Raw genomic sequence first — 16,445 nt, 5'->3', positions numbered from 1 at the left:
TTAATCAAGCTACCTGTTTAGGAGTTATTTTGCTTTCCTTCACAAAGAAGCACCGAGGCATAGAATATAAAAACAAGTTCAATGACTGTCTCAAGGTCCCGCCCAACAAAATGTGCCTATTAAAAAACTAGGTTCTTATTTCATGTACTTCCCAGGGAGAAACAAAGTTAACTTTTCTATTTTGACTAAGTTTTTAGCACAAATTCATAAGGTAACGGATTATACAGCTGGGCCCCACGTGCAAGATCTGCTAGCGTATTTCCAAAGTCCTACCTGGTAGAGGCCTTAATCGACAGCCAACAAAGCAGCTGCCTCTCAACCCTCCGGCACCCGTGGCCCAGCCAGCCACGCGGCCTCACCTCCTAGTCTCGGAGACCAGACTCTACTGCCCTTCATCCTCCTATGAGGGGTCTCATCAACACACCATGGCTCCCATAATGCTCCACCCCCTGGCAACTCAAATCAGATCAAAACTGCACTCCTCCTGTGATGACGCATAGGGACACAAGTACCCTAATGTTTACAGCAGCACTTTCAACAATAGCCAAATTATGGAAAGAGGTTAAATGTCCATCAACTGATGAACGATAAAGAAGATGTAGTTTATATATACAATGAGATACTACTTGGCAATGAGAAAGAATGAAATCTGGCCATTTGCAGCCACATGGATGGAACTGGAGGGTATTATGCTAAGTGAAATAAGTCAGTCAGAGAAAGATACTGTATGTTTTCACTCATATGTGGATCTTGAGAATCTTAACAGAAGACCATGGGGGAGGGGAAGGGGAAAAAATAGTCACAAACAGAGAGGGAGGAAGGCAAGCCATAAGAGACTCTTAAATACAGAGAACAAACTAAGGGTTGATGGGGGGTGGGAGAGAGGGGAAAGTGGGTGATGGGCATGGAGGAGGGCACTTGTTGGGATAAGCACTGGGTGTTGTATGGAAACCAATTGGACAATAAATTATATTTAAAAAAAAAGAACACTCCTCCTAACAAAATCCCAAGGATACCTATTTCATGGTAACAAATATTAATTCATGGAACTCAGTGGTATTAGAAGTGATAAGAATCCACAACAGCTCACTGCAACATGAATTAAAGAAGGATGATCAACCAGCCCCCGGTGTGCAGCCCATGGCTTCAGAATTTTAAGTGGGGTTTTTACTACAACTCCTTGCAAAACTGTAAGGGGCAGAATATTCATATTTTATGGACAAGGAAAAGGCTCTAGCTCTGATTCTGCTTCTGGTACTCACTGGAAAGTCTACTCAATGCTCCTGCATAAGTACTACACCGATGTAATAAATTATCAGCAATGGTTAACTCATTAAGTGTGGTCCTCACAGGCCTGGCTGAGTCAATATTCATTCCTCCTCTTTCTCCCCCTCCTCCCTGCCCCCATATTCACACAGAATCCAGCAAATGCCCGGCACAGAGTAACTCTCCAGTGCTCTCCATGCCTACTGAACACTTTCAACTGAGATGGAAATATTTCTGTTAAATTGGCCTAGGCAGGGCAATTTATAATTCAACCAGCATCCCCTTAGGGGAGAAACCCGTGGGTACCGTTTTAGAGGTTGAAACTAACCATCAAAGTGGAAGAAGTGATTGTGTTGGTTTAAGCGAGGGCGGCCTTCAGCGGCTGCCACAGGAACCAAATTCTCATCCAAGTTCTCTCCTTGATGGTCCTCCCGGACCCGGTTATTGTCAGCGATATTAAGAGACATTCTGCATGTTGGGCAGGAGGTGTCTTGTTCTAGCCAGGAACGAAGGCAGGAGCTATGGGAAAGTCCAAAATAAGATATCCTTAGTATTTTTTGTAAGAATTCACCAGAAGTACTCCGAATGTAGCAAATGTGTTGCAACTTTAGCTTCTATTTACCAATAGTGAGATTTAAATGTTGAGAAACGTCTGTTGACATTACCTCTTTACTCACACGCTTCCAGTGTGTTCTGCTGTGAACATTAATCCATCAACATATGTGGTCACCTACCGAGCTCCTGGTCATGACCTGTCTGCAGTAAGACTCTATCACATGGCCCGTCATCTTCCTTTCCAACTCCATTGTCTACTTCAAAATCCATGAGGCTGAATCACCCAACACTCTAGCCTCTTATGTCTTTGAATCTTCTACTGCAGTAATCTGTTCTCACTCTACTTTAGCCACTAACACAGTCACAATCTTGGCCTTCTCTTCAAACTTTTGACTCCAAAGATCTCATTCTAACTAAAGCTCTTCTCCTTCCAGTTCACTCCCAAGACCATTATTTGCTGAGAGCACCCGTCCACAATGCCACCACTTCCTCATCTAGCGTCACAACCCCTCAAGTCCTTACTCCCGTCCTCATCTCACTTACCTACAACCCCTCCATTACACCTGCCACCTCAGCTTCTCCAGCCCTCTGCTATTCATACTCTGGTCTCCCAACAAGGCTGGAAGCTTCTTCTGCCCCCTTTCTCAGAAGATGACAATGCCCTAATTATTCCAGATGGGATAACTACTTGTGCTGTCATTAACGGGAAGTATATTAACAAAACCAAGAAGGTTGGATGATGTGATCTCTAAGGTTTCTTCCTATTTTATAACAATATATTACCTTTCTTCTAAGATTTCAAGAAGGCTCCCCATCCCATAACACATTATCTTTCTTCTAAGAGTTCAAGGAGGGACTGAATAAAAAGTGCTCACTTCCCTGGTGTCATTTTTAGTATCTGCGGACACGGGTACATTTATGAAGGAGAGCCTCACCCTAATGTGATGATCCCCTGAGCCTCTGGCAACCTATCAGTACTTACGTATCAAAATTCTCCTTGAGGCCAAGATGGAGCTATTTCTTACTATCTCTGCTCCAGAAGAGCTTATGACAGTAATGTGACAAAATAATGTGTGTGTACGGCCAACATTATCACACTTGAAATAAACATCACCTATATATAAAGGACTTGTTTGTGATCATTTAATTCAACCAGATAAATGATTATATATTTTAAAAGTTTGTTTCCTTTTCTCATGAGTAAATAAGTAGATAAGTAATTAACACAAGTCCACTTCCCTAACGAACACCCTTAAATCACACCACCAGTAAAATGAGCCTTGTGTGGGACTACAAAAGTATGTTGAGATCCTGGGCACCCTCCAATAATGCCACATTGTGACACACTTTTCATAAGCAAACCTAATTTCATATTCTGCAAAAACCTCCCACATTAAATATAACAGCCTGAAAACTCCAAGGTGAGGACTAGACACAGTTGCTTTAAAAATGAAAGGCTAGACTTTCACAGCTAAAGAAACCAAACTTCAGAAAAAAACATGTATTTTTTTTCTATAACTATAATAATACTCTATTGAAAGAGTATTTCTCCTCCATCTAAGTTTGATACTTCAATGTGACAGAATATTTGTTGGACTCTGAATGAAATCTTGCAAAGACCTATTCTATCAAAACAAATTATCTAGCTATACAATCTGCTAGAATCTAGACATTTAGTTTTATCACAGATTAAAATGAATCTGCCCTTGGTTATTGTAGTGTTAAGCCTGGACAGCCGGCTTTTCTTTTTGCAGTGCAAGTGCCTGCTTTAAGTTTTGACAGCCTAGGCCTTCAATTCAAAGATGACTATCTCGAATACACACAATGCCAGCCACATGACTAAATAAAGAGCCAGCCCCTCTCCTCCCCCCAATTTGTTTTAGAGATCTTGGTTGATTTTGAAAACTGATCAAGTGGACAGGTTGCGTCTTCTCTTCCTGTGCTTTAAACTCATATTCTTATTTTTTAAATTCACCAAGAAAGAGTGAGCCCATGAAGCCCTAGGCCTCTACCCTCCACCCTAATAAAAGCAGAACCCCACCCCACACTTTCATCCTACCCACAACTTCACTGTGTGGCCCCAGGTGTGCTATGTGCTTTCTAAGACCTGTACCTATAAATCTTTTTTCCCCAAAGTTTCCTGATGGTTATTGCTAAGGGTGTCTTGCTATTATAATAAGAACCACAAGGGCCAGGGCAGCCCCAATACTGATTATCGATAGGCTGAGACCAGCATGAAACAACTTATCATTCCACAATCCCACTCCCATTCTATTAACCAAAGCTACAAAGTAGGGCAAACCAAGAGGTCCTATTAATGTGTTGTTCACTCAACCAAGACAGATGAGTGTTTTAAAAATTAACCCTTGTGCAGTTAGAAAATACTGAGACAAATGACATAAAAAAACGCAACATACCAAAACTTATGGGATGCAACAGAAGCAATGCCTCAGAGGCAAATTTTATAGCTAAAAATGCATAAAAAGAAAAAAGATTTCAAATCTACAGCCTAACTTTGTGTCTTATGGAACTAGAAAAGGAGCAAAGAAACCCACAGCCAGAAGAAGGAAGGCAATAATAAATATTAGAGCATAGGTAACTGAAAATAGAGAACAGAAAAACAATGGAATAATCAATGAAACCAAAAGCTGGTTCTTAAAAAAAAAAAAAAATCAACAAAAGTGACAATTCTTAGCAGGACTAAGAAAAAATGCAAATAATTAAAATAAAAAATGAAAGTGTGAAAAAAAAGAAATGAAAGTAGGAACATTATTACCAACCTTATAGAAATGGTAAGGATTATAACAGAATACTAGAAATAACTATAATCTAACAAATTAGAGAATATAGATAAAATGGGTAAATTCCTACCAACAAAGAAACTACCTAAAATGACTCAAGGAGAAATAGAAAATTGCAACAGACTTAAACAAGTAAAGAGACTTGACTCAATCAAAAAATCTCCCAGAAAGGAAAAACCCAGGACCAGACGGCTTCACTGGTGAACTCTACCAAATACGTCAAGAATGAACCCCAATCCTATTCAAAATCTTCCAAAATACAGGAGAGAAAACTTCCTATCACACACTATGAGGCCAGCATTACCCTGATGCCAAAACCAGACAAAGACACCACAAGAGTATCTCTTATGAATACAGATGCAAAAATCCTCAACAAAATACCAGTGAACCAAAACCAACAGTACATTTAAAAAGATTACATACCATGAACAAGAGGGATTTATCCTAGGAATGCAAGTGTGGTTGAACATAAGAAAATGAATCTGTATAACATACACTAGAACAATAGGAAAAAAAAAATCATACGATAATCTCAATAGAGGCAGAAAAATCACTTACCAAAACTAACCACTCTTTCAAGATAAAAATACTCAGCAAACTAGGAACAGAAGAGAACACCCTTAACATGATAAAAGACATTCATGAAAACGCACAGGTAATATCACACTCAATACTGAAAGATGAAAAGCTTTTCCTCCAAGCTCAAGAACAAGATAAGGATGCCTGTTTTCACCACTACTATTCAATATTGTACAGCAAGTCCTAGCCAGAGCAATTAGGCAAGAAAAAGAAATAAAGACTTCCAAATAATAAAAAAAAAGTAAGTAAAACCAGCTCTATTCACAGATGATATGATCCTATTATAGAAAATCCAAAACAACACACACACACACACACACACACACACACACACACACACACGCGCTACAAAAGAGCTAATCATCGAATTCAGGAAGTTGCACAGTTATAAGAGCAATATGTAAAAATCAGTTATGCTTCTATACAGCAGAAATAAATAATCCAAACAGGAAATTAAGAAAACAATTCCAGGGGCGCCTGGGTGGCTCAGTCAGCGGAGCGTCTGACTTCAGCTCAGGTCATGATCCCATGGTCTGTGAGTTCGAGCCCCGCATCAGGCTCTGTGCTAACAGCTCAGAGCCTGGAGCCTGCTTTGGATTCTGTGTCTCCCTCTCTCTCTGCCCCTCCCCCGCTCATGCTCTGTCTCTCTCTCTCTCTCTCTCTCTGTCAAAAATAAATATTTAAAAAAATTTTTAAAAAAGAAAACAATTCCATTTCCAGCAGTATCCAAAAGCATAAAATACCTAGGAATAAATTTAACCAAGGAGATGAAAGACTTGACCCTAAAAACTACAAAGGATTGCTGAAAGAAATTAAAGAATACCTAAATAAAAGGAAAGACATTAATGTTCATGGCTTGGAACACCTAATATTCTTATAACAGTAATACTCCCCAAAGTGATCTACAGATTCAAAACAATCCCTATTAAATTCCAATGGCATTTTGTGCAGAAATGGAAACATGGATTCTCAAATTCATACAGAATTGCAAGGGGCCCCAAACGGCCAAAACAATATGAAATAAGAAAAAGTTGGAGGACTCACCATTTCCCAGTTTCAAAACATACTACAAATTCACAGTAATCAAAACAGCATAGTACTAAAATAAAAACAGGCATGCAGGCCATTGGAATGGAGAGTCCAGAAATAAACCCAAACATCTATGGCCAACTGATTTCCACAAGAGTCCCAAGACCATTCAATAAAAACAAGATTCAACAAATGGTATTGAGACTACAGGACAACCACATGCAAAATAATGAAGTCAGATCCCTTCCTCACTTCGTGTACAAAAATTAACTCAAAAAAGGGGTGCCTGGGTGGCTTAGTCAGTTAAGCGTCCAACTTTGGCTCAGGTCATGATCTCATGGTTTATGGGTTCAAGCCCTGTATCAGGCTCTGCGCTGACAGCTCAGAGCCTGGAGCCTGCTTCACATTCTGTGTCTCCCTGTCCCTCTGCCCCTTACCCGCTCACATTCTGTCTCTCTCTCTCTCAAAGATGAATAAACATTAAAAAAAAATTTTTTTTTAACTAATTGAAAATGGATCAATGACCTAAATATAAGAGCTAACACCATAAAACCACTAGAAGAAAACACAGGGGTAAATCTTAATGACCTCGGATTTGGCACTGGATTCTTAGACTTGACACTAAAACTATCAGCAACCAAAGAAAAAATAGGTACATTGGAATTCATAATAATGAAAAATCTGTGTGCATCAAAGGACGTTGTCAAGAACCTGAAAAGAAAAGCTACAGAATGAGAGAAGATATTTGCAAATCATAATATCTGATGAAAGCTTAGTATCCAGAATTTATAAAGAACCTTACAACTTATCAACAAAAAGACAAACAACCCAATTCAAAAATGGGCCGAGGACTTGAACAGACATTTTCCAAAGAAGATATACAAATAGCCAACAAGCACGCCGTTTAACATCAATGGTCATTAAGGAAGTGCAAATCAAAATCCCAATGAAATACCACTTCCCACTAGGATAGCTATAAAATAGAAAAATAAATAAATGTGAAATACAAAGCGTGAAGAAATTAGAACCCTCACACATTGTCAGCGGGATATAAAATGGTGTGGCTGCTGTAGAGAACAGTTTGGTGGTTCTTCAAGAAGTTAAAAACAGAAATACATATGACCCAGGAATTGCACTCTTAGGTGTATACCCCAAAGGATTAAAAACAGGTACTCAGATACTTGTTTAAAAATTTGATCACAGCATCATCTGCAACAGCCATGCGGTAGAAATAGCCCAAAAGCCCAACAATAGGTGAATGGGTAAGTTGCTTAATTATTATAAAATTATCATTTTTTTAATTCAGCCATAAAAAAGGGAATAAAGTGCTGCTATTTGCTGCAACTTGGGATTTGAAACCATTCTGCGCAGTGAAGGAAGCCAGTCACAAAACGCAGGATTCCTTTCCTATGAACTGTCCATACTAGGCAAATCCACAGACAGCACATGAGTGGCTGCCCGGTGATGGAGAAAGGAGAAATGGCAAGTGGTTACTTTAGCGAGTATGAGGTGTTATTCTGTGATGATGAAAAAGTTGTGAGACTAGAAAGAAGTGACAGTTGCACAACATGGTGAAATGCACTAAATGCCACTGAACTGCACACTTTACGATGGTTAACTGTATGCCGTATGAATTTTGCCCTAATCAAAAAAGTAAATCCGAAACTTAACCTAATCTTGTGCTTTACGTTTCTTCTAGACCGACGTACACTCTTGGAGTTCTTCCCAACTGTCTCCCAGCAACTTTGAAGAAACAGGTGTGGATTCTCAGGTCTTCCAATCTCAACTGACAGCAGCACTAGACATGTAGCCGCACAGCCACAAAACCAGAATCCCTGACCAGTCTTCTATTCCTTTCTCACGGCCAATCCGATGGATCTGTCCACTGCTCCCCAACCCTTTTCCACCACTGTGGCCCAAGCTACTCTCAAAACACACCCGAACCACTGCGGCCATTACTAACTAGTCCTCCCGATTTTCTTAGGCTGCAAATCTGATCCCCAACCCCTCCTAAAACCCTTCGATGACTTCTCCCCTCTTCCACTGGCCCTCAAGCCCCTGCAGGGTCTAGCTTCTGCCTGCTTCTTCTGCATCAGCAAATGCCACTCCTTATGATCTAAGCCCCGGGCATATAGAATCTCTTCCCATTCCTTCCACACACCTCATTCTGCCCTGTCTAGAGGATCTCTCTCCTTTTGCTGACTCAACTCCTACTCATCACCAAGAGTCACTTCATCCAGGCTTGAGTCAGATTCCTTTGCTACAAGCTCTAAAGAACTATGTTCCTTCCCCTTAGAGCACTTAGCTCGATTTATAATTATACATTCAGAAACGTGCCTGCTTAATTCATGCTCGTCTCCTCCATTAGGCTGTAAGCTGCATGAAAGCAGAGATCATGTCTGTGCTGTTTCACTCCCAGACCCCAACACAGCACCCAGCACACAAAAAATTCTATCAATAAATGTGTTCAGTTACTGATACTCCAGCTCCAAACCCCTTCCAATATTAAAAAAAGAAAAGAAAAACAATTTGGTAATCTAAAATAAGGAAGGTTAAAGATATAAAGATGAAAACTTTCCCAATATGCAAAAATGATCACTCCCTGGGAGAGGAACAAACCTGTCCCCACATAGAACTGGGGCAATCTTAAGGATTTTCTGAAGATCCTGTGTTGTTATCCCTGATAATACACTCACAGCTCTTCTGGACTGTTCGGTGGTTCTGGTCCAGTCCCCATCTCAGCCCACTTTGCTGGCGTGTTGTTGTGGTGCTGCTTTTGTGCATGTGAAAAATGTAAAAATACACATTCTCTTACCCCAGGGAGCACAGAAGCTGTTTGAAAGCAAGGATTCCCCCACCCCCATCCCTTTCTTTTAAATCTTAACAGGCATATCTGTTCTACTTCAGAGCTTAAATTGACAAGGAGCATGAAGACAGTTAGCAGACCCAGAAATTAAGATGGCGGACTTGTGGGTGGGGAACAGTCCTGCCGTGTAGGAAAGAGGCTGAGGGACAGAGGAGAACCTCCCAAAGCTCCCCAGAGCCCGCACCACTCACTCCACGACCAGTCTGAGGTAACATCCCCACTCTCTGCTAGGACTGGTCGTGAGCCAAGCACAAACACCCACATGCCCTGGATAGGACACCTGTCCCTACTTGTGGAAAAGATGTCCACAGGGCAGTTTCCTCGCGGCCTGCATGGAGTCCCAGCAGATGGCACAGTCGTCATTATTGACAGCCAGCTCCTCTGGAGTTGCAACCGCAAACCTGTAAGAGACGAATGCACCCGGCAGACAGCTCTGTCAATTCCACACACGTTCACAGAGTGCCACTTTACAAACTTCGCCCTTCTGACACCAGTTACCCCTTCTGACATCTTGTTCCGTAAAACATTCCCAACCATCAAGAACATTACACCTGCTTTCTCTTCACAGCCCACTGAAGCAAGAAACTAACTTATACACAGAAACTAACTCTGTCTTAACAACAGCTCCTCTTAATTCCTTCCACATAACACATTAGCTAAAAATGACCTGAGAGAACATTCTAGGCAAACCCCCCAAACAGCCAAACTGTTCCCCCGGACACAAAAAGGATACCCATTAATCTCACATTGTCAGGCTTGGTTTACCCTCAGGTTGGTGAGTGAGTCCCTCCTCTGGTGAGGTTAAGAGCGTGTATGTACATAAACACACATGAGTAAGGAATGAATGAGACCCACTTCATAAAATAGAGGGCAGAAGCCCAAGGAAGCTTCTGCTTAATAATAGTGATGATAAAAATAATGACACAGTAAGAACCACCTAATATTTATTGAGTAGCTACTACATATCCATAACTGTTCTAAGTATGTTACCTGCATTATCCCCGGATCCCTCCCAACAGTTCCAAAAAGAAGGCTCTGCTATCACCCCTAGACAGGAAGCAACTGAGGCACAGAGATTTAAATTAAGTTGCCCCCAAATCACACAGCAACTGCGTGGGGATCCACACCCAGCAGTCTTCCAGAGCCTCCACTTATTCTCCTCACCATTCTGTAAATAGCTTACAAAAGCAGTTCTCATGTAACCTGGGATCTGTTACTATGAAAGATCTAAAATGAGTGCACTTGGGCAACATCAGCTCAGGCTCGCTCACCTGGCTTCCATGTTCCCAACCACACGCAAGTAGTTCTTGTGTCGCCGGATCCGACGCTGCACTTCGTGGAATAGGTAACGTAGCTGCATAAAGATGACCAAGCTGGCCATGGATAACCAGATGTTGCCAAATAACTGAACAAGAAGGAAAGAGAACAGAATACACCATAAAATGAATGTGAACTTGCTAGTGACAAAGGTTAAGGCGTGCAACAGAAGCTCTTACTGTTGGAAAAGCTGAATTAGAACAATCTTTTGGGAAGCAAGCACGTATATTTACCTCACGACCATAAACAATGCACATGCTCTTTGGCCTAGCCATTCTATCACCAGCTGTCTTTTCTCAGGTACTAATCAGAAATTTAAAAGCTTTATGCACAAAGATGTCCATCCATGCAATTATAAAAAATAAAAACAGGAAATGAGCAAAATGTCCAGTAGGGAAATAGGTTCAAATAATGTAATAATATATAGCCACTAATTACATTTATTATAAAGTTATATATTAACATTATACTGTATTTTATGTATAATCTTTTTAAAGAATAATTACATGGAAAAATAAGTGAAAAAGGCAGGATAAAACTACCTTAAAAGAACTCATATGTGGGGTGCCTGAGTGGCTTAGCCAGTTAAACAACTGACTCTTGATTTCAGCTCAGGTCATGATCTCACAGTTGGTAAGATCGAGCCCCGTGTTGGGCTCCAAGCTGACACCTTGGAGCCTCTTTGGAATTCTCTCTTTCCCATTCTCTCTGCCCCTCCCCTGCTCGCTCGCTCTCCCCCTCTCTCACTCAAAATAAGTAACAATAAATAAACTTTAAAAAACACTAACATGTGATAAAAAAAATTATGTAAAGATGTAAAATAGGAAACAACTGAATACAATCTAAACATCCATTACGAAGGTTAGTTAAATCATCATACATCTATATGATGGGATTTTTATACTGAAGGCATTAAAATGGTTTAGAAGAACTGTGGCTAGGGGCACCTGGGTGGCTCAGCCAATTAAGTGTCCGACTCTTGATTTCGGCTCAGGTCATGATCCCAGGGTTGTGGGGTCAAGCCCCACGCTGGGCTCCATGCTGAACACGGAGCCTGCTTAGGACTCTCTCTTTCTCTCTCTGCGCCCCCCACTTGACCCCTCCACTGCTCACAGCTCTCACGTTCTCTCTCTGTCTCAAAATAAAAAAATAAATAAAATTAAAAAAAAAAGAACTGTGGCTAGCACAGGACAATAGAGATAAATACATTAGCTAAAAATAAAGCAAAAGTGAACTGCATGTCTAAAATATGATCTCAATTTATGACTGGATATACCTGAATATAAAAACAAAACGTTAACAGTTATCTTTGGGTATTTGTTTCGGGGCGAGGGGATTTAAACAACTATACGTGTTTTTTTTTTAATATGTTTTCAAAGTTACTTTCAAAAATCAGACTTAGAACTGCTCTGTGTCAGGGCACCTAGGTGGCTCAGAAGGTTGAGGGGCTGACTTCGGCTTAGGTCATGATCTCATGGTTCATGGGTTTAAGCCCCACATTGGGCTCTGTGCGGATGGCTCAGAGCCTGGAGCCTGCTATGGATTCTGTCTCTCCCTCCCTCTCTCTGCCCCTCCCCGACCTGTATTGTGTCTCTCTCTCTCTCAAAAATAAATAAACATTAAAAAAAAAAAAAATTAAAAAAAAAAAAAAATGTCCTGTGTTGGGGTGCCTGGGTGTCTGTCGGTTAAGCATCCGACTCTTTGATTTCAGCTCAGATCACAATCTTGAGGTTCCTGAGATCCAGCCCCATGTCAGACTCCCTGTGCTGACAGTGTGTGGAGCCTGCTTGGGATTCTCTGTGCCCCTCGCCCACTCATGCAGCACATGCTCTCTCTCTTTCAAAATAAGTATTTTAAAAAAATAAAATAAAATGGTACAAGCACTAAAAAGAAAAGAAAAGAAAAGAAAAGAAAAGAAAAGAAAAGAAAAGAAAAGAAAAGAAAAAAGAAAGAGAAATGTCCTGTGTCTAACCCAGTAATTTTTAAATGCAACTTTAACAGGCTTATAATAATTCAACTGCCCACCAAATACGTTGATTCTCACCATCACTGAAGTGTTAACCATTGAAACAGAGTTTCAAATTTCTTGCACACTAAGTAAAATGTAAACAACGAAGTAGGAGGAATTAAGTACAGGTGCTTTCTTTTTAATTGTAAAGACAGAAAATTTATGAATCCATGAAGTAGCTAACACTGCAAGAGCTCCCATGATCCCCTACAAAGTAACTGCTACATAGAAGTCATAGAAACTGGGTAGCACACTTTCTAATTTCATATTAGAAGAATTCTCAGTGACTTAGTCAGTGGAATTAACCGAATGTCCTAGAGGGACAGCAAACCCCTCCTCTGGCCGGGCTCCAGCCGAAGAGGCACGCCATTGCTTTCCACCCGGTGGCAGAAACACAGAGGGGCGCAGCTGCATTTATTTTTATGGTCTTTACATCCTTTATCCACAAATGGTGCATTTGCTATGAACTAACCAGGGCTTCTGTTTCTAAAAACCTTTGCTCTCTGTTAGAGCTCCTTCTGAGGAAGCTTACCAACATGTGAATATGATGCATGAGGTCCAGGGACAAGAGAGTGAGTTCCATGACAAAATCTGTGTAATAGACATAGGTTCCTTTTCCTTCCCATGTCCCTTCATGGTTGAGGTCCCAGAGGTGAATTACATATCTGCAATGAACAGGGAAAAATCTTTTCAGTAATTACTGTGACAATTTAATTTGGCTTAAACATGATATAGTACAGTCACATCTGTATAGATTTCATGCAGGTCATATCTTAAAATCAGCAGTATGAATAGACCTCGATCACCTCCTTCCCAAATTTCTACTCACCGTAAAATCACATGAGCGGTCCTCACTGTCACAAGAAGAGACTATAAAGAAAGGTATATTTTTTCTTTTTAGTAAAATTTGTAACTGCTCAGGCCAAACTTACTTTTATAAACAGATAAGAGACAAGCATTTCTCAGTTCAATTAAAAAGCAGCTTTATTCAAGGGACATTTAGGGAACTGGACGAACGTGGTCAGAAGGTACAAACTTCCAGTTACAAGATAAGTAAGGACTGGGGATGTCATGCACAGATATTTTTTACCTGCTTCAACTACAGTTTTACCAAGTATTTTTTATATGCTTCAAATTTCCACGGAATACTTTCATGACCTAGAAACCCAACTTTTATTAAGCCTTTTCCTGTTAATAGGTGACAACCAATTACACTTGTCCATCTCCTGGGGAGGCCTTTTGCAATCTTGAGGTTCATGCCAGTGGTCTGACGATCACTTCTATTTTATACAGCAGTTAAGTCACCATCATCAGTCACCTCAAAGGGCGTCTGAATACCTGGTGACCCTATACCCGAGCATAGTTTAGGTACCACAGTCTGAGATAAGTACCTGCTCTCGACATGACACTTTGTGCGCTCCCTTTGCCCACACAGAAGAACGAAGGAAATAAAAAATAAAATAAGCCCTTTGTAGAACTTTGTACCACAGAAATTGATATTTAAAAAAGTCCTCTTAAACTGCCAGAATAGAACTATTACATTGTTTGAGATCTGGAAATTCCAATTTATAAATAGAAAGTATTTTACAAAGAGAAATACTATAAATATAAAAATATGATTAAGTTTAAAACATGAAATCTGTAACATGATAAATTATCTTAAAAAATCAATACTAATGAACTAAAATAAGGGGCGCCTGGGTGGCTCAGTCGGTAGAGCATCTGACTTCAGCTCAGGTCATGATCTCACGGTTTATGGGTTTGAGCCCCGCGTTGGGCTCTGTACTGACAGCTTGGAGCCTGGAGCCTGCTTCAGATTCTGTGTCTCCCTCTCTCTCTGCCCATCCCCCACTCGCGTTCTGTCTCTCTCTCTCAAAAATAAACATTTAAAAAAATTAAAAATAAATAAAATAAAACTATGTACTATAGTATAATCCAATAGGCCTAACTTAAATGTCTTTATTTTTAAGTATACCTTTTCCAAAGTTTGGCCTAATAATAAAAGTAAAGGGTGTCTCAGTTCATTAAGTGTCTGACTCTTGATTTTGGCTCAGGTCATGATCTCATGGTTTTAAGATCAAACCCTGCATTAGGCTCTATGCTCGTGGAGCCTGCTTAAGATTCTCATTCTATCTCTCTCTCTCCACACACACACACACACACACACACACACACACACACACACTCCCTCTCTTAAAAAAAAAAATGCAAGAAAACCAGAGTATCATGCAAATGGTGGTTTATAATAAAATATATTTAAAGCAAATTAGTAACATAAATCAGTGCAAAAAAACTTTTAAACAGATATTTTCAAGAGAAATATACACATGCAGAAACTATTCAACTAGAATTGCAAATGTTTTTACTAAATACTTAAATGCTCCTTTCCTAATTTTACTTATACTACATTATATTCTGAAATCAATGCTATTAAGCAAAAAAAAAAATTTATTTGTTCATTTATTAACTTATATTTTAAAATAAACTCTACCCCCAATGTGGGGCTCAAACTCACAACCCTAATCAAGAGTCACACACTCTACCAACTGACCCAGCCAGGTACTCTAATAAACTTTAACCCTATTCTAACAAATTCCCAAACATTAGTTCAAACTTAGTGTTTTGATATTAGTTAATTAGCTTTAACAATCTATTGTTTCATTCTTTTTCATTAATAGTACCAATTATGGTAAAGATAAAAGTATTTTGCCCTTGGCCTGAGGAAAAAAGCAGATATAGCAAATGAACATAAGGACATCCAAAAAATTTTTCTTTTTTTTTTTTTTAAAGCTTATTTATTTTGAGAGAGAGAGAGTATGCGTGCACACACCAGCAGGGTAGGGACAGAGAGACAGAGAGGGAGAATCCCAAGCAGGCTCTGCATTGTCAGCATAGAGCCCGATGAGGGACTCAGACTCACAAACTGTGAGATCATGACCCTAGCCAAAACCAAGAGTCAGACGCTTAACCAACTAAACCACTCAGGAGCCCCCCACATTTTTATTTCTAATGAAAAAAGCTGGTATATTCAAAAAGTAAATTTAAAATATACATGAATATCTCAGATTATTCTTCCAAAATAAAAAAAGAACTAATTTATGTTATTCTGTAAAATATTATGTAAATAATTTATGTCCTATATAAAAAAAAACCCAATTATAGAGTATTTCCTTTTTAATCACCACCAATCAGTGTTCATTACATCTGAGGAGGAATAATGCCCTTCCTACTAGGGAAGGATGGCACCTTGGATGTCACCACCGCCTGCTCTGGAACCTTAAACAGTTCACTGCACCCTCTATGCCTGTTTCCCCATTCATAAACAGGAATAATAAAATGAGTCAATACACATAAGGTATTTAGAGCAATCCCCAGCATACAACAGGCACTATAAAAATGTTGGGAAAAATAATTACTTTATTACGTTGTAGCAAGGATTACATAAAGTAACACACTTTTCCCTTCAATATCAGTATCCAACACAAAAGCAAGGAATTCAAAATATGCTTGTTAACAACAAAAGACCAAATATCCATCAGTCACTGCATGGGTGAAAATAACCTGACAAGGATCCTCTTGCTTCCTTGAAAGTATACTGGAATATGATCAGAGCAAAAACCTGCATCCACATCTTACCTCTGCTGCCATGAAAGCCAGTGTATGCATCCCGTGGGTGTAGCCTGTGACACAGCAGACAACTGCTAATCCACAGCAAGAAAGCAGCATCGCGATCAACAGAGACAGCACTCGCCCATGGCTGCTCATGGGTGTGGTGGGGGAAAAGGAGAGCTGAAATGTACAAAACAGGAGAAGGAAGCTCATTCTTCTTCACTTCAGTGTTAAGCTTCACTGAGAAACTCAAGGTTAATCTTGGTGTCTTTGCTCAGGAATCTGTGCTTAGCTGCGTGGCCATAAGCATCCCACTAACAGACAGTCAAAATTCTCCAACCAACCTAAATATGAGTATGAGCTGATATTTAAGAGATCTGTATCACTTAATTTACAGAAAGTAACAATATACATT

General features: G+C 39.9%; 1 protein-coding gene across 1 annotated transcript in view; it reads right to left on the bottom strand.

Moving 5' to 3' along the window:
* Positions 1-16,445, bottom strand: part of AMFR (autocrine motility factor receptor) — a 44,171-nt gene that overhangs the window by 13,330 nt on the left and 14,396 nt on the right. Inside the window, exons 4-9 of the mRNA XM_086689400.1 lie at positions 16,058-16,210; positions 13,251-13,291; positions 12,954-13,086; positions 10,368-10,501; positions 9,387-9,497; positions 1,595-1,785 (exon numbers count right to left, since the gene is read on the bottom strand). Coding sequence (XP_086545526.1) covers positions 1,595-1,785; positions 9,387-9,497; positions 10,368-10,501; positions 12,954-13,086; positions 13,251-13,291; positions 16,058-16,210 — 763 coding nt within the window. The remainder of the gene's footprint in view (positions 1-1,594; positions 1,786-9,386; positions 9,498-10,367; positions 10,502-12,953; positions 13,087-13,250; positions 13,292-16,057; positions 16,211-16,445) is intronic.

This window comes from Puma concolor, chromosome E2 (assembly GCF_028749965.1).
Source record: "Puma concolor isolate L17-30 chromosome E2, mPumCon1.1.hap2, whole genome shotgun sequence".
NCBI classification, from domain to species: Eukaryota; Metazoa; Chordata; class Mammalia; order Carnivora; family Felidae; genus Puma; species Puma concolor.
The sequence above is the reverse complement of the archived record's forward strand: the minus strand, read 5'-3'. Positions and strand labels throughout refer to the sequence as shown.